General features: G+C 49.8%; 1 protein-coding gene across 1 annotated transcript in view; it reads left to right on the top strand.

Annotated features, from left to right (window-relative positions):
- Nucleotides 1-1,870: 1,870 nt before the first annotated feature.
- The window catches only part of DCP1A (decapping mRNA 1A), a 37,257-nt gene continuing 20,325 nt past the window's right edge, over nucleotides 1,871-18,802 (top strand). The window contains exons 1-4 of the mRNA XM_051978895.1: nucleotides 1,871-2,124; nucleotides 5,380-5,420; nucleotides 6,497-6,624; nucleotides 18,306-18,372. Of these exons, the coding sequence (XP_051834855.1) occupies nucleotides 1,990-2,124; nucleotides 5,380-5,420; nucleotides 6,497-6,624; nucleotides 18,306-18,372 (371 nt within the window). The 5' untranslated portion in view covers nucleotides 1,871-1,989. The remainder of the gene's footprint in view (nucleotides 2,125-5,379; nucleotides 5,421-6,496; nucleotides 6,625-18,305; nucleotides 18,373-18,802) is intronic.

Here is an 18,802-nt window from a genome sequence, read left to right as displayed (position 1 = left end):
CAGCGATGCAGGGACACTGACCTCTTGGCTAAAACAAAAGACTCCAATCCCGTGCCTCCAACGCACATCTGACTGAATGCCAACTCGGAGTGTTGAGCTTGTGTTTCAGTCCTGGCTCTACCTCTAACCAGCCCTATAATCACTTCATTTCCCTAGATCTCCGTTCTTCCTCTGTACAATAAGGGGGTCAGACTCTGAGGTGCCTTCCAGCTGGGGCTGCACACACGCCAAGAAATCTCTCTTCCTCAGTGATAGTGAATCAACCCATCAATGAAAAGGCAAGACAAGGAGCCTCATCCTTGGCCACGCCTCCTGATGCTTCTTCCAGGCCCCTCACTCAAGTCACCTCCACCAGCTTTTGTGGCGTAGGCAAGAGAGGCCAAGCTTGGAGCCCAACCAATGTGAGGGCAAATTTGTCCCGGGCAGTGACTAGCTGGGCAGCATGGGCAAGTCCCTTACCCTCAGTTTCCTCGTGTGTAAAATAGAAATAATTACTAGCACCTATGGGGTTTTTGTGAGGATCCAATGAGATCATGTACGTATGTACTTTGGCCCTACAGAAACGCCATACTTTCTATCTGCTCTCTATCCCTGGGGACAGGTCCCGCATCCGTCACTTCCCTTTGCTCGGGGAACACCTGCCGTATCAATGGGGACCGGCATTAGCTTGGCAAGGCCATGGTAGAGAACTGGCCTGGCGCAGTAACTAACTCGGACCCCGGCCCTAGAGGCGAAAGGGGCCAAAGGGGCCATTGGATGTGACGCCCTTGTTTTACGGAGGAGGTAACTCAGTTACCACTAGGACTCCATCCACTGCTCAGAACCGCTCCTCAAGCCATTAGGGTAACATCGCTAGTTGTCAGTTATTGCTAATTATTTTGTTATCCTCGGGACTGATGCTGATTCATCGCGATACCACTATTGATACTTGTATTGATTATATTAAGCAAATCCTTATGTAACAATATATTGATAAATATTGATTCTTCGTCTGTAAAACGTAAATGTAAAAATAAAACCATCCTAAGGTGGTGGTTGTGAGGATCAAGTGGGACAATCTCATCGGCACTCTGCGGATCTGAAAATGCTTATAGAAAAGCCACCCCACTATTAATCATTAATAGAATGCAAGGATGGCTAGAGATGGCTTTGTGTTGTATTATCACTGTATATAACCTGAAGAATTAATCTAAGATAGTTAAAATAGTCTAAGTCACTCTGGGACCTTTTCAGGATCCTGGAGTGGTCCAGGCTACCGGAGCGTCCTCGTCCTATTGCAGCTCATCTCAAACATGGAGGAAGTGACAATCGGGGTACGGGACCCGCCCGGGGCCACACGGGTCGGCGGGACCCGCCCGGAGTCACACGGGTACGGAGGGTCCCGCCCGGGGCCCCACGGGTACCGCGTGGCGGGGCTGGATTAGAACCCGAGGAGGTGAGATGCCTGGTTGCACAATGGCGCCCCCTGGCGGCCCCAGGAGAAGTTACAGGCAGGATTGTAACGAGCTCGGCTGAGGTTATGTTATTATTGTCCTTGTCCCGGGGCTCCCGCTCCGCAGCCCAGGTGCCGGCTTCGGGCCACATTACATCATTATCACTAAGGTCCGGTTCTAATATCATCCGGGGAGAGAGCCCCTCCTGCCCACCAGGAGCTTACACTGCCAAAGCCCCAAGCACGCAGCCGGCGAGGGCCCAAACGGACATGCGCCAGGCGCGCCCTGAGTGACTCGCGCCTGAGTGACGGGCTCGTGCTCGAAGCGCACGCTCGCCACGCAGGATCCGGCGAGCGGGGGCGGGACAGGAAAAGGCTGGACCTCCTCTTCGAGGAAGTCGGGCGCTGCCCGGCGCCTGCGTCGGCGTCGACGGCTTCGGTGGTGCGTACGCGCCTGCGCCGCGGCGCTTGCGTCACTCCGCGGCCCCGGAGGTTTGAATGGGCGGCCCCGCCTCCCAGTTTCCGGTGCCGGGCCGCTGGCTGGGGGGGCGGCCAAGATGGAGGCGGCGAGCCGAGCTGGGGCCGAGATGAGCCTGGCGGCGCTGCGGCGCCACGACCCCTACATCACCAGCATAGCCGACCTCACGGGCCAGGTCGCGCTCTACACCTTCAGCCCCGAGGCCAACCAGTGGGTGAGTGCCGCCGGCCGCCTCGCCGCCGGGGCCGCTGCGCCCATTCCGCAGACGGAGAGACTGAGGCTGGGGCCTGGCCGCCGGGCGGGGCCCCGAGCGTGCTGGGCCAGACCTGGTTCCCTTCTCTCCGCCGGACCCTGCTAGCGTCGGGGCCCGCGCCAGGCCCTTCCCGCCCCAGCCTGGGCCTCAGTTTCTTCCTCTGGCAAATGAAGCCCCTCCCCCCATCCGAGGGCTAAGTCCCCGTGACCCCAGGTCACGTCTCCCCTGTGAGCCGAGAACACGGTCATCCGGGGCTTAGGGGCCACGCAGTGGGCGCCACATAAATGCTGCTCTCTCAGAAGGAGGGCGCCCACTGTGTGCCAGGCAGCCTGCGCGGGGTCTGGCGTCCGAGGAACTGGGATCCTTCCGGAACCAAAACCCGCTCGGGGAACCGAGCCCTTGCTGGGAGCGCAGGTGCAGCCCCCTCCGGCCTCAGCGTCCCCGCCTCCGAAAGGGGAGGGTCGGGCTTCCCCCGCTGTGCTTAAAGGCTGCCCTGCCTGGGGAGGGGCACGCGGGGGCCCCGAACCTCCTCCAGCACCGGGGGGCGGGGCTGGGCCAGGACCCGGCATGTCCCGGCATGTCCCAGCCTTCTGACCCTTGGGGGAGCCAGAGGTGGCCGCCCCCCTGCCAGGCTCTGTGCCAGCCCCGCCCTCATCTGGAGGCTCCCTTAGACTGGAAGCTCCCCGAGGGCAGGTCTGCCTTGTGCGCCCCTGCCCCCACAGGGCCGGGGGCGGGGCCTTGTACCCCCTCCCCCACGGCATTCTGGGGCAGGACCCCGCACCCCTTTGCTCTGAGCTCCAGAGGGACCCTCGGGCGCCGCTGGGCCCGGATTCTGTTTCCCTTTTTTCACAAAGAATTCGTTTCTCTGTTCTTCTTGCTTCCCAGACAGGCAGGGGCTCCTAAAAGGTTGGAGCCCGACTCCAGCTGCTCCCTGAGTCCGAATGTGGCCAGCACACCGCATCCCCGGCCCACACGCTTGCGCTCTTGCGTTGTCTCCCGGGTGCCCGTGATCCACACGCTTGCGTTTTCTCCCATGTGCCCCCACAGCCGACACTCTTGCATCTTCTCCGTGTCCCCACGACCGACGCTCTCGCATTTTCTCCCGTGTGTCCCCACGATTGACGCTCTCGTATTTTCTCCCATGTGTCCCCACAGCCGACACTCTCGCATCTTCTCCGTGTCCCCATGACCGACGCTCTCGCATTTTCTCCCATGTGTCCCCACGATTGACGCTTGCATTTTCTCCGTGTCCCCGTGGCTGATACTGTTGCATTTTCTCCCGCGTCCCCGGCTGGCACTCTTGCAGCGCATTTACCGCAGTCTTTGCTGGGAGGGTCTTTGCTTTCCCTAAAGCCTTTTGAACCCTCCTCCCCTCCTTCTGGCTGCCCTTTGCCAGCCTCTAGTGTTTCTCCATGTGGGCTGGGAACCCAGAGACCCGCTTGTGGCCTCTTCGTACAAACTAGGAGGCAAAGCTCGCTTCCAAGGAAGCCGCCCTGGGCTCTCGGAGGCCGGCTGCTGATGCCTCCTCCCTTTTGCTTCCATGGATGCCCAGGACTCCGCTGCTGAAATGGTGGACTTGCTTAGCACAGGCAAAGCCTCCTGCAGAGCTGCTTTTGTGCCCTTCTGCTGCTTCTCCGTGGCTTGCTTGTTATTCCATGATTTCAGTCCTGTTTGACTCTTCACGGCCCACTTGGGGGTTTTCTTAGCAAAGATAATGGATTGCTTTGTCATTTTCTCTCCAGTTCATTTTACTGAGGCAAATAGGGCTAAGTTACTTGCTCAGAGTCACACACCCAGTGTCTCAGGCCAGATTTGAATTCAGGAAAGAAAAAAAATGAGTTTTCCTGACTGTGCTTAGGAAGTTTTAAATGACTTGTAGAGCAACTGCAGTCCCCCAAAAGGCAGGCAGCAGCCTGGTGTCAGTGAGGGGCAAAAAAGGCCAAGTGCCATGAGAGACCCAAATATCGCAGGGAGGGCCCACTCACAAAATAGTAGCATGTTTCCACTGGACAGCATTTAAAAAGTGCCGTTATCCGCTGTTCTGAGAGTTGATCTCATGTGTTTTATTATTCAATTTAAAATTGTTACAGATTTCTGACCTAAAGGAGAATGAAAAAAGGCCAAGCCCCTACACAGATCATCAGAATTCAGCTCACAAGTGTGTACCTGAAAGAAATCATCGAGATCCCGTAAAAATCCCACTGGCTTCTGGTCATAACAAATGTACAAAAGGACTTGTGTCCAAACTGGAAGCTTTTTTTTTTTTTTTTTTGAAAGCAAAGATGGTAAAGAATAGCAGGTTCTCAATTAGGACTGACCTTATGCAAGAAAAAGGCAACGTTTCCATTTTACTTACAGCTCACATCTATGGAGCACTTTGAGGTTTGCAGAGTGTTTTCCTGACAAGAGCCTAAAGTGGATGGTGCACGTGAGAGCTGCCCAAACGGGCCCAGCTCTGAGGCGCAGGACTGAGGATGGACAGGTCCTCTACCCCCTTCTGCTTTCTTTGGGGTTCCCACCGGCTTAAGTCTCTCGGTCCTGTTATTCCAGTTTTACAGATGAAGAAACCGAGATCCTGACAGGATTGGGCAGATAAGGGCCTGAGGCTGGATTTACGCTTCATACCACTGAAAATTTATAAACATTTAAAAAAAGAAAAAAAAAAACATATCTCGGGGCAGCTAGGGGGCGCAGTGGATAGAGCACCAGCCCTGAAGTCAGGAGGACCTGAGTTCAAGTCTGGTCTCAGACACTTAACACCTCCTAGCTGTGTGACCCCCAACAAGTCACTTAACCCCAATTGCCTCAGCAAAAAACAAAACAAAACACACATCTTAATGACTTTATCCCAAGTGGAAATCAAATGTTTAACATGAGTTGTTTGCCTTGGGCACAACTTCCCAAATAAAAGAATTGTTATCAGTAGAGAAGCCCACATTCCCTTCTTCTGCCGGCTTTGATCAACATTGAAAGGGACAGAAACTAGAGGAGCAAAGCTAAAACTAGAGCAAACCAGGGAATTGGATGTAAACCTCTTATCTAATTAATTATAATATCTAACAATTATCTAATCTCTGTCTCTGCGACATTTCAAAATTGATGTATCAGTGTTAATATTCCATTGCCAAGATGACAAGCTTAAGTTATATAGTTGAAGACAAGTTATATAAGAAAAATGAGTTGCCTCTAACTGTCTTCTTCATTTCTTTATTACAGGAGAAAACTGACATAGAAGGGACTCTATTTGTATACCGAAGGTAAGACTTTTTAAATGCCAAACCTCAAGTTCTTGTCTGTTTGCTTAATGTAGTTATAACGACTTTCTTACTGGAAGAGATGAAGATTTTCCCTTTCTGATTCCTCCCCTATTTGTTGCCTTATTCTTTCCTGTGCTGTATCATTGAAGCCCAGGCAGAATCAGGCAGATTTCAGTATTGTGAAATCAAGTTGGAAAATAAGTCAGTATTAAGGGATAAATCCATGAAAATCCGAGACTGCCCTGGTCTGCCAGCAGGCTTACTTCTCTTCTCTACACATTCATTCAGAAATGCTCTTTGAAGCACCTGGATTCAGTCTGCGTCATGGGAACTATATTTGGCTACTTGGGCTAGTTTGGTTTAGAGTCACTTAAAGCAAAGGGCTTCTTCCACACGTGGTGTTTCCCGAGTCGGGGATCGCCTGCCACAGGTTGCCTTGAAAGGTCTGGGTTGGAGGAGCCTTCGGATGTCTGAGCACCTCCCTTACTCTGGCCAGATCAGAGAGATTGGGCTCTCCCCGCAAGCCGCAGTGTGGCCCCAGAGCGCGTCGGGCGTTACCCTTCCCGCCCCAGAGCTGGCCGGCACGTGCCCCAGAGCCCCCGTCTGTGAGTTAGTGTCTCCCAGACGCGCTGTCCCGCTTCATGCTCATCCCTTCAGCAATCTAACCACACTTTCCTTCACTTCACGTGAAGATGCGCCGGACTCCAGTCTGCCCATCGGACAAGTGGTGGTGGCCCTTACCTGTGGGGTCACTGTGGTAACAAGCCCAGCAGAAGCTGATCGGCCTCGGGAGCCATCGAGAGATTTGAGCTACCGTGTGCCCTCCCGAGGACGGGGCTGTTGTCGGGCTCAGAGTGTGGGTCTTGGGCCAGGGGCCCAGATGGATGATGATCCCTTTTGGAAGGTGAGGCCGGTCATCATTGAGTCGCTCACAGTGGCTGCAGGGGACGGTCACTGTACATGAGTCTGCGTGATGTGCTCACGTAGTGATTTCAATGGAAGGTGAAGGAGTGGGCCTTTTGGCAGTTTGAGCCCCAGATCAAATGTGGTTTTTTTTTTTCCCCATTAAAACTAAGGTCAGCTTCACCTTTCCATGGTTTCACGATCGTGAATCGGCTGAATATGACAAACCTTGTGGAACCAGTGAACAAAGATTTGGAATTCCAGCTCCATGAGCCATTTCTTCTCTACAGAAACGCCAGCTGTGAGTACCAGGGGTCCTGTATTCCAATGATGTCTTCTTTCTGGGGTCCAGGTATTGGGGGGGTTTCAGTTTGTAACCTGTCGTATTCATTAACATGCGAAGCCAGCTACCGCTCACTGCCAAATCTGCCTGGGGGGTGCCGCCTTTGTGTCCGCAGGAAAGTGGGGCACAGACGTTTATAAATCTGAGACTCAATCAGAGAGCTTCCCTGGAACAGCATTAAGGTGACTCTCCTTCCAGGGAACTGAGCGTGTAGGGTAATCATTTCTGATTTCCTGCAGCCCAAACTTGTAAAGCACAAATTTGATCTAGACAGGAAGAGGTGCCATTGTCTGTATGCAGGTAGGGGGTTTCCTGAACATGTGCCTGTAGATTGCCTGTGGTAAAAGAGCTCTTCTCTTCCTGTTCCCCCACCGTGCCAGCTCACTGCTTTTATAGAACATAGTCTTCACTTGATTTGGTCCGTCCCCTCCAAGACTTGTCTGCACCTTCCACAACCAAGGCCTTCGAAACAAGCTCAGAGGTGGGATCCCCTTGGGTCCTTGTCGTTGTGGACGTAAAAAGCCAGGCAGAATCTGTGTGTCTCGGGCCCTCCCTTGATGCAGTGGCAGGCTGACCCTTCTTTGGGGTTTTAAAGCCACTCTGCAAAAATCCCTGGGCACTTGAGATGGGTGGATTTGGAAAGAGCAGCTCTTCGGAGGACGGCCATAACTGGATGGGGGGGAGGAAGGGAGGGGAGAATGTCTTCAGTGCTCAGAATGGTGAATTTGGGGTGGCTTAAAAAGGAAAGGAAGGAAGCTTGGTACTGGGGAAACTGGGCCGGCCAGTCCCTTCTGTGGGACGTGAAGCCACACTGGCAAGCCTTTATTTACTGCCTTTGAGGGGCACGAAGTCCCAGAAGCATCTGATCTTAATGTGGCCCATTGGTGTAGCCTCTAGAATTTGGCGGGATTCTGTTACAGCTACATTGCCCATCTTGGCTCCATCTGCCCATTTGATAAATGGGTCCATTTCGGGCTTCCTTCAAGTTACTGTTTTTTGTTTTGTTTTAAATCCCCAAAAGGTCCACATGAGCCCTTGTTTCCTTATCTAACTTTTGCAAAGTGTTTTCCTGGGTTTTGCCCCATTGGATTCTCACAACAAGGCTAGGGGGTCGTGTTCTCACCCCTTGGAGAAATGGCAGCACATGGACTTGCCCAAGGGAAGGCTACATGTCGGCAGCATTATTCTTTCTCCCCTCTCCTGGCTTGTCCCCTCACTCCCTCGACTTCTTCTCCCGCTCCATTTTTTTCAAGTTGCTAATAAATATTTTGTTATGGTTTTTTTTTTTTTCCAATATCACTGTCACTCTCTAGTGACCTGCTCCCTCCTTCCCCAGTCCAGATAACATAAAAAGTCCACTTAAGGAAAAGAAATCTCCTAGACCAGCTGTCACTACTTACTTGAAGCTGCTTCTCTAAGGTTACCAACAGTCTTTTAGAGGCAAAATACAAAATGTTGAGCTGTTCTCAGCCCTCCTCCTTCTTGGTGACCATCCTCTCTGCCCCTCAGAGCTCTGCCCGGGCCCTTTGTGGGCATCCAGCTTCACTTATCTCTTGCTTGATGACTCCCAGATTGTCTATCCAGCCCTCGTCTCCCTGCTGAGCTCAGTTCTCCAATACCAGCCACTTATGATATTTTCTCCAACACCTCAAACTCAGAATATCTGGATCCATTATTCTCCCCTTTAAGTCCACCTTTCCCTCAACCTGATGTTTCTTTTAAGGACGCCATCCTCCTTCCATCTATCCAGTTTGCTACCCGAGAGTCAGCCTTGGTTCTTCCGTTGCCCTCTCTTTTATCCAGGAAGTTGATTCTGCCTCTCCAGTCTCTCTCAAATTCATCTTTTGGTGGGATCCTAGATTTGGAATTGGAAGGGACTTGCCCAGAGTTACACAGCCAAAAGTGGCCGAAATAAGATTTGAATCCAGCATTCTGTGCACTGGGACACCTTCCCTCCCCTGTCCTGAGCTGCTTTTCTTTGTATTCACAGCCATTACCTGTGTAATAGGCGATCACCTCCTGACTGGACAACTAATTCCAGTCTCTTCTTCATCCCCTCCCTGACATAGCTGCCCAAATAGTCTGACCGGGGCACTGCCCTGCTCAGGAATCCTGGTAGCTGCCTATTTCCTCCAGGATGAAATGCAGGTGGGTACCCCCTGCCCCTTCACAAGCCTGGGACCCGTTCCTGCCTTTCATTATCCTGGAATTGTTCTTGCTCCTCTCCCTCCGGCCCTCTGAAGTCCCATTGGAAATCCTTGCTTAAACCCCTGAGTCATTAGTGCCTGCTGTTCACCTAGATCAGGGGTCCTCATACTTTTTAAATAGGGGGCCAGTTCACTGTCCCTCAGACTGCTGGAGGGCCAGACTATAGGAAAAACAAAAACTTTGTTCTGTGGGCCTTTAAATAAAGAAACTTCATATCCCTGGACAAGGGGGGCAAACGTCCTCAGCTGCCGCATCTGGCCTGTGGGCCGTAGTTTGAGGACCCCTGACCTAGATCATTCCGCATCTGCAGGTTGTATTGAAATGTGGCTTCTTGCTAGAAAAATGGCTCCACTAGAAAGAAACTTCTCTAGGGAAAGAATGTTTTTTTTTCTTTTCTCTTAGCAGGCTTCTTGGTTCAAAGGTGAGAGGTTGACCCAGTTGAGATCTATGTTTTCTTTATTTCCACATTTTCTAAGTCTAGAAGCATCAAAACTTATTAAAAGCTGGAACTTTTGTTGGATTCTATTCCTAGCTTTACTTTGAAATTTCTAAGAAAGAAGGTGAATCTCTTCGTTTCTCAGTGACTTCATCTGTCAAGATAATTACCCTGTCCTTTGCCTCTTTGATAATTCATCGTGTGGATAAATTTGGAAAAAACCCAACTCTTTAATGCTTTCTAAATATAGATGGATGTCTGTGTTAATAACTGTTCACTTGGACATCTACCATGATTCAGACCCAGACTGTAAGGAGGTAAAATGTGCAAATCTGACATCTTACTGAATAGGAATTGTTGGACTTATTTAATATTTCTTAATATTAGTCATCGCCCAGATTTAATGATAAAAGCTGGCTGTTGAAATGAGGGAGGGCTCACAGATACAGGGGGATGTGAAATGTCGGAATTTCATGTTTTCCACAGAAAGTTTGTTCCTGTTTAGTTGGACACCCTGGGAAGGAGAATATGGCTGACCTTATGACCTGATCGATGATGTGGATGTGAACGGAACCAAAGGGTTCTGTGTGTAGTGTGTGGGGAGAGGGAGGGGTGTTTGGGAGACAGAGAGAACTTCAGCCTTAGCTCTTTGGACTTTTGGAAGGCCCCACGGAACCAGAAGTGGGATGTGGGAAAGGCTGTGAATTTTGGAGGCCAGAGGCCCACTCTGGAGGGTTCAGGTTGGGGCACTTCCCTTCAGAAATCAGCACCACGTCCTGAGGCCCTGAAGAGCCAGAAGCCGAACCCCGGCCTGGGGCCATCTTTGTGCCTGTATGAGGGTCACTGATGCCCGGGCGGGGGGGAGGAGGGGGAGTGTGGTGCAGTGGATAGAGCAGGGGCTGCAGGAGATCTGGCTCCAGGTCTTGCCTGGGACACTCAGATGCCTTTGCCCTCCCCCCCAGGGGCCACTTCCTCATCCCTTCAGCGATGGTGAACGCTCTAAATCCTTTCAGCTTCGTGTCTGTGGCCTTGTCCCCGCTCAGTCCCAATTTTAAGACTGAGAAGCCACAGAAACAATTCCCTGCGTTGTGGCGGCCCCCCTCCTTCCCATGAAGTCAAGGTGGCGTCTCCAGGGACCGGGGGGCATGGGGGCCAGCGCTCCCTGGGGGAGCTGGCTGGGGGGCTCAGAAGAGCGCCAGGTGGAGGCTTTCTTGAGCTTCCCCTCTAGGAGAGACCAGCCCTGCCTGTGGCGTCCAAGCTTGCCCCAGAATGTTTGTGACGCAGCCGTGGTCGTTCTCTGAGTGCGCGCTCTCCCCTATTCCCGGGGCAGGGAGCAGCCTCCCTCAGTGAGATCGGAGGTCTTTAAGCCCACCGGCCCATGGAGGCCCCAGGAGATTGTGAGCTGAGGCTTGGACCTCTGCCCAAACTTTCATCCTGGTCGCTAGCAGCTGCCGGAGGATGCGCTCCTGGCATAGGCCCGGGGTGGCGTCCCCCAGGACGGGATGGCGAGAGGAGGCCGGGGCGGGGAGGGGAACATATCTGAGGCGCCAGGCGGCCCAGGGTGTGAGCTGTGTTAGGACAGGCAAAGGTGGGCATCATGTTCCTGTTGCCAGTCTTGGGCACTGTCCTGCCTCAGTGCCCTCTGACCTGCAGTCCCTCCTGGCCTTGCCAGCCCTCCACACTTTCTCCTCCCAGCTGCTGATTGGGTCTGGTCTTCAGTAAAATCCCCAACATTCTGTGGATGCTGGAGCCGCCCTTGACCTTGCTCCGTGGTGCCCGTGATGCCCCAGGGCCTGGACCTGCCCAGCTGACTCCTGCTAGCTGACGTTCAGAGGGCAGGTGGCAGTCTGCCACCCAGACGGAAACCAAATATGTAAACGGTTTAAGGGAATAGTGTCCCAGGAAACCATTTGAAACAGCCGGGCCTGTTAGCGTGATTTAAGGAGACGTTCCCATTTTGGGATCTTTTCAGCAGAACTGTGGATCGAGGAAGATCCGGCCGTTATTGGGGCTGTGGCCCTCGCGGCTTCATCGTCCTGCCCTCCGCTCCCATCGGACGGGCCCTCTCTGCGGCGTTCGGTGGCGGCGCCCTTTCCTCCCTTCCCTGGTCCTGCCCTCTCCTGTCTTGTCTCCTTCACTATCACCACCTTCCCCTGTCCCCGCCAGGCTTGCCCTGGGCCCTCTCCATGTCTTCTCTGCTCGGTGACCCCCTGATACCCTGCATCGCTTTGGCAATCACCGGATCTGTGCAGGTGACCCAGATCTGGACCCCAGGCCCATTCTCTGGGCCAGCAGCGTCCATCAGACCTTCCAAACTGGGTGCCCAGGCCTGGCTCACACCCCTGCAGGGCAGAGCCCTTCCCTCTGCTGACCTTGCCCATTCCTGGGGAAGGGCCCACCATACTGCCCGTCACCCCCCAGACTCATCCTGCCTCAAGTCTCTGCCAGAAAGCGCAGAAGGCCCCTCCTCCTTGGCCTCCCCACGGTCTCTTTTTGGCCCTTGCCTCTCCAAGACCCCATTGGGTCTCGGCAGAGACTCTGGCGGGGTTGCCATTGCCTTCCCCAGCCGACTTTACAGATGAGCAATCTAAGGTAACCCAGGTGAAGGGACCTGCCCAGGGTCACACAGCTGGTGAGGTCAGAGGCGCCACCCTTAACTCTCCCCTCAACATAGAAAACCTCGCTCTTTCTGGGATTTGACCAAGGGACTAGGAAGACCCCTTCATGACCACGTTTGACCCCCGTATCTCTAGGTCGGGAAGCTTGGACCCTGACTCTCTGTTCTCTATCTGAGGTTCGTTGCTCCTAGGAGCAGGACACAGGGCCTCTCTCAAGACAGCCAAGGCCAGCTGTTCAGTTGGCCGGCCCAGGTGTGGGCGCGCTGGTCTGGTTCCCTTGGGGTTTTTGAGAGAGAGGATGTAGTTTGTTGGAAGCAATTGTTGCTTTATCTCAAACAAAACCATATGTGTCCTGTTAATACGGGCTTATACCTTGACTGATTACAAGTCACTTGCTCTTGGCTCTGTCCTAATTACGGTCTGCTAAACGTCAGTCATTTGCCCCCATCTTTGCTTCTGAACGTCACTTTCTCTAATTTAGGATTATTATATAGAATAGTATTGCCATCAACATTTAAACATATATACACGCAAGTATGTGAAGAAATTATTCCATCCTTTCCAAAAGAAGAAATGCCCCCTTCTGGCACAGATTGACACGGTTTAATAATGAACAGATTTCAAAGAATGTTCCATTAACACATGTAAAGATTTTGTGGGCAGAAGTTGAATTTGTCTTTTTTTGGAGAAAATGTTTGATTCTGGCTACCTCACCACATTGGTCTTTAGCTAATTTTGCCGAAGAAAATCAGAAGTTAAAACAAATAGAATTGAAAATTGAAATATGAAAACTTACCTCCAAGAGCCTGCGTGAAGGTTGCCTCTGTTTCCATTTCGCTCACAATCTTTCCTTTGTATCTGCGATCTGGCCTCCAATGAGGAGGGTTTGTGATCAAAATTAGTTCCTCCGTAGAGTCAGGGAGACTCATTTCCCTGGTGTTGAAAATTCAGGTGCTGACAGGAAAGGAGCACGGCGCGGCGCGGCGCGTCTCCTTGTTCCCAGCTCAGGACAGAGGCGGCCCGTGGCGCGACGGGAAGGGCAGCACAAGCTGCTGCTGAGTCTCCTCGGGTCCAGAAAGGGGGATCTCGGGCTCCGGGCAGAAGCTCTGCGGGCCCCCGTCAAGATCTTTCTCAGAGAAACAAGAGGAAAGCCAGGCTGTGGAAATTGTCACTTCAGCAAGATGTTAGTAGAGTCCGTCTGATCCCGGAGAAAAGCCGGCCTCCATCCCCAGAGGACACCCTGATAGTTTGTCTCTGATCAGCGAAGGAGATAGCCGGGTGGCGTTTGCATTAGTCCGGCCTCCTGGGCCAAGATAAGGCCGCAGCTTGGCAGAGGGGGAAGCGCTCAGCTCCGGAGTGTCACCGAGCTCTGGCTCAGCTCTGGCTGCTGGTCTCTTGTCAGAAGGTCTTCTTGAATCCCTGCTTTGTTATCTCTGAATCCATTACCATTTCAAAATATTTACACTAGATTTTCTTACCCTTTTTTTGGTGTCATGGGCCCCTTTGACAATTGGTGAAACCTGTGAACTTTTCTCAGAATTATGTTTTTTAATGAATGGAATAAAATCCCTGGGGTCACAAAGGAAAGCCACTGCTACTGAAATACACTTAGCAAAAGATTTTTAAAAACACAAGTTCACAAACACCAGGTGAAAACTCCTCCTATAGGAACATTTGTGGTGTGAGGTCATGAGCACTTAATGGGATCAGATTTCCATGGAAAAGCATTTAAATGTTATTTGGAGTTGCTTTATGGTGGATCAGAGATGAGTATTTCTACTTGAGTTCATCCAGAATGCATTTCATTTTCCTTTTGTTCCTTTCGAATTTGCTGTTCCTCTTAGAGCCTGCAGGCTTCGTCTTTGTACTTGGTTTTGATATCTTTTTGCTTTTGAGAATGTATAATGAAACCTGTTGTGCAAATGAACATGAAAAGAAACGGCAGCTGCTGGAAAAAAGAAACTAAAAGGAGCAAAAGCAAGCCCTCTCAGCTCAGAAGCTCAAGAAACTCAGAGTCGCAGCTCAGATTAGTTGGTGTCGTGTCCTGGGCCTGCGTTGGTGTCTGACACCCAGAGACGAATGGGAGGTGCCTGATGTTCTCAGAGCCCTGTCAAAGCGAAGCCCCTGGTGCTGGGCAGAACTGACCCGTGAGCTTCCGGATCTGCCTGTTCTCCGGCCTGGTCTTTCAGCCATGGCTGCCTTCTCCATACTGTGAAAGAACTCAGGGGATTCACGTGCTTGGCCTTTTACCCTTAGCCCCCACTGTGAGCCTCGGTTTCCTTATTCGTGAAGTGATGGCCTTGGGCTGCGTGACTGCCAAGGTCTCTTCCAGCTATTGCTTTGGACAGAGGAAGCCTGAAGAAGAGGGTCCCCCATTCCCCCGCCTCCTGACTTGGCTTTGATTTGAGGCAGCCAACAGGAGCGGACCCTGTAATGCTGTAGGGGCTGGAGCAGGGTGAGGACATGGAGGGACTTGTCCAGGGTCACATAGTTAGTAAACGTACAAGTTGGGGTCTGAAGCCAGATCTTCCGGATGCCAGAACCCACATTTTCTCCACTGTGCCAAAATGCTTCTCGTTCTTTTCTCTCCGTAGGTCAGTCAACATCCTTACAGACTATTCATAATTGAAAATCACTTCTCATAATAATACAGAAAAGACTCCATGATAGTGACCCCTACTCCTCATTTAGAGCATCTCCAAGAGAGCTTCAAGGTCATTTGGATCTAATTCAGCTTTTCTATTAGCGTTCATTAAGTGGATGGCACCATGCTGAGCGCTGGAAACAAAATAAGGGGGAAAATCCTTTTCCCTCCAGAATCTCCTCTACCCTTTGAAGAGGCAAGAAGTATAGCTCTCGTTACACACGGGAATTCATGCGGAACATATCTCCACATTGGCCATTTCTGGGGATTAAAAAGAGAGAGAGAGAAAGCCGTGCTGCAGAGTTCCCTCCGAGGCCTTCGCTTCTCTCTCTGACAGTGGGTAGCTTTTTTCATCCTGAGACCTTTAGAATTGTGGTGGATCGTCGGATTGATTAGAGTAGCCAAGGTTTTCACTGTTGATCATTGCGATGATATGGCTGTTACTGAGGACAACAATCTCTGGGTCTGCAAGCTTCACTCGTCTTGAGTCCATACAAATCTTCCCAGGTTTTTCTGAAACCATTCCCTCTGTCATGTCTTATAGCACGACAGCATAACGGCGTTCCATCACAGTCACGCACCCCTACTCGTTCAGCCATTCTTTTCTTTAATCTCTTTGGAATACAGACCTAGTTATGAGTGCTGGATCAGAGGGTAAGCCTTGTTAGCCTTTTCTGCCTTGTTAGCCAATCTGCTGGATGTGAGGTGGTACCTCACAGTTGTTTTAAATTTTCATTTTCCTAATTCTTAGTGCTTTAGAATGTTTTTTCAAGTGACTATAGATAGCTTTGATTTCTCCTTTTAATAGCTGCCTTGAGTGTTTATAATTATCAAAAAATACTTTAGGCAAGTTTTTGCAGAGCGTTAATCATCCATGATCTCCTTGGAGCCCCGTGGCAGCCCCCAAAGGCAGGAATTCCTGGTGATGTTCTTGTTTCACAGAGGAGGACGCTGAGGGTCAGAGAAGTTTTAAGTGCGGGCTTTAAGCTCACAGCTAGAAGGTGTTTCTCAGACAGGATGTGATTTGGGGCTCTCCTGACTCAGGTTCTCCCTGGTTCCCCTGCTGCTCACTGCGGTACAGGGTGGGGAGGTGTTTTCCTCATCTCTTCTCTGGGGCCAGGATTGGTCATTGTGCTCAGTTTACTTTGGTGATTTACATTATGGATCCATTGTATCCAGTAGGTGCTCAAACAGTGCTTCATTCAATCACACCTTTTAGCTGAACAATCCTTCACATGCTCTACGCTCCAGCCATTGTGGTCCTGCTCTGTCTTGACGAACAATAGCTACGTCTCTGGACACTCTCCTCCCTTAACCTCTGGGGTCCCTGCCCACTGTGCCCCTGGGCTCCTGGGATGGCCTTAGCCTTAGGCCTTGGTGGGCATGGCTGTGTGGAAGTTTCCCCTTTGGGGTCCCTTCTCAGGGCTCCCGCCTCCACCCAGAAGGCCTCTTCCTCCTTCTATTTCTCAGAATCTTTATTCGGGTTACTTGGGTATCTCTTGCAGTAACTTTACAGCTTGGTTATTTCTGGACCTGACCTTTCCCCATCCCGTTATAATTTTCCTGAGAGCAGGACCCGGGGGACTTCTGCCTTGTTGTTATTGCCCCTTAGCAGAATTCCTTGTGTGTATAGTAAGGGCTTAACTGCTTTATATAATTGCATTATGTAACCCTTCCCCACCCCCTTGAGTTTAACTGGAAGATGCCCCTTGGCGAAGGTCGTGCCTTCCTGTCCCATCAGGGCTCGAGGAGACAGGGCCTTCGTGGCTCTGCGTTATCTCTCAGCTCGTCTGTGTTTTCTCTCGAGTGACGTTGATTGACTCTCTGGGAGCTCCCTCTGCCTCGCTGCCGGCGCAGGAAGTGAAGCCTTTGACATGTTGGCAGACAGGCCCGGTTTTGGCAAGCGCGGTTGAACCTCCACAGAGCTCTTTTAGGCAGAATCGAGTGTGACTCTTATCATTTCCCCCATTAAGCTCTCATTTCAAGTTTCTTATCTTCCTTTCTTCAGCAAACAAGTTTCTGCAAAAGCTTTTTAGGGGCGTCAGGATGGTGGAAAAGGGTCTCTTGATAACACGAACGTGCTGCTTTTGTGGCGGCGATTGGGTTTCCACAGAAGGAGAAAAAAATGGCAAAATGAAGGCCCAGCCTCACGATGAGTTGTCAACTGTGATTGAATTGTTTTGATGATCGATATTTACTTATTTGAAGTTCATTTGGAAGTTCCCTGTGAAAACATTTAATTACTCTATCACAAAAACTTATGTAGCCTTCTGTTCATTTTGACACATTTTGCATGTGAAAGTTCTTTCATTGCAAGTTATATTGATGAATCCAAATATAAGAAAAATTTAAGGAAACAACTAGCTAGCTTCCAATGGGATTTGTTCTTTGTGGCCTCAGCTGAATTTTGAATGGAGTGATGAAATCAGTGAAGGAGTATTCAGCTGTGATATGGGGAGTTTAGGAGAACTGTAGATTTTGTTTATTTGAAATATTTCCCCCAAAACTTTTTTTTCTAAAGACTACAATGAACATAAACCAAGACCCATCAATTAATAGAATCAAAATGAAAGTTCTTTTGGAGTATGATGTTTTCTTTTTGTTGGTTTTATTTCCCTTAATTATAATTTCAAAGGTCCTTTGTTCAGATCTTTTGTACAGTGCTCAGAAATGATGTGATCACTGGGATTACCTTTACAAAGTGTCAGGTGACTCTTGAAGATAGGAAGAAATAGAGGAAAAGGATCCATCTGTCCAAAAAAAATTTGCATATTAGTGACTTTTTGTGGTGGCAAAGAACTGACACTTAAAGAGGTGCCCATCAATTGGAGCATGACTGCACGAGCTATGGCAGATGACAGCAATGGAATATTTGGGAGCTGAAAGAAATTAGGAAAGGCAGGTTTTCAAAGAAACCCACAAGACTTTCTGATTTAGTACAGAATGAAATGTTCCAAATGGGAGAACACTATCCAATAACAACCACATTGTAAAGGAGAACAATTGTGAAAGACTGGACAGCTCTGATCAATGCGATGATTACCCACGACCCCAGATGACAGGTGTCAAAGGAAGCTGTCCTACCTCTTGACTGAAGTGATGGATTCTATATGCAGAATGAGTTTTGTATTGGAAATAAATAAAAAGTTTAAGAGCTCTAAAGTCTTATTGTAGTTTGGCACTTTAATGACTTCTGTGGTATAAATGCTGCAGACTTTAAAAAGGCAATATTTGAAAGTTTAAATATTTAGAATTTTAAAATATTGATGTACCTCTTATTAAAATCCTACAGTTTCCCAAGTTTTTTACCACGTGGCAATAAATGTTTGTTTTCATCTTCAGCCATAAAGTTGGGGAGAAATCCTTTGTCAGAGATGCTATGATTCATGGAACAAAGAATATCTCTTAGCTTGGGTTTGTTGGAAATGATTCTGCTCCAAGTTGGAGACAGTTTTCAAGGTCCCAGTGCTTTTCTACCCAACTGATTGTTAAAAACTTAGCAATGAGTAGTGCTTCCCACTCAATGACTTTTCCTGTGAACGCTGATCATCTTGATTTGGGTAGGCATTTTTCCTTGGGGCAACTTTATTCTATACCAACTCATGTGTGAGGCTGACAGTCTCCTCTGGTATACTTTATGGTGGTCGTGGGTTGCTTTGATCTGTCCATTGAAGCATGATCATTTGGGAAATTCTATTTCTCTCATTTTATTTTTTTTTCTTTCTTTTTCAAGTGTCAATTTACAGTATCTGGTTTTATGACAAGAATGACTGTCACCGCATAGCCAAGCTCATGGCCAAGTAAGTATCCACTTTTTAGTTCCATAGTTGTCCTGCTAATCTGTGAGAAATGAATGTTCTCCCTACTGTCTCTTTCTCCCTAACAGGTAAAATTTGGGCCATGGTTTTGTTTACCCACCATCCCCAACTGAAAAATTGCTCAGGGTGCAAATTCGTGGGACTTGGTGGTTTGAGTTTATAATGTGTTTTCTCTAGAGTAATGGTTGGCTCTTCACCAGTTTGGTGTGGGCCTTTGGGTGGGGGTACTGTTAGAACCCTTTTTAGAGCAGTGTTTTTAAATGTACAAAATAGGAGATTACAAGGAAACCAATTGTATTGAGATATAATAGTTACCAAAATATTTTGAAAGAGAAAAAAAACAAGTCCATGGACTCCAAGTTAAAAAACTCAATCCTATCACCTTATAGTATTTTCATCTTTTTTATTGTTT

This window comes from Antechinus flavipes, chromosome 1 (assembly GCF_016432865.1).
Source record: "Antechinus flavipes isolate AdamAnt ecotype Samford, QLD, Australia chromosome 1, AdamAnt_v2, whole genome shotgun sequence".
Classification (NCBI taxonomy): Eukaryota; Metazoa; Chordata; class Mammalia; order Dasyuromorphia; family Dasyuridae; genus Antechinus; species Antechinus flavipes.
Note: the sequence above shows the minus strand (reverse complement) of the source record. Positions and strands in the feature narration are given on the sequence as shown.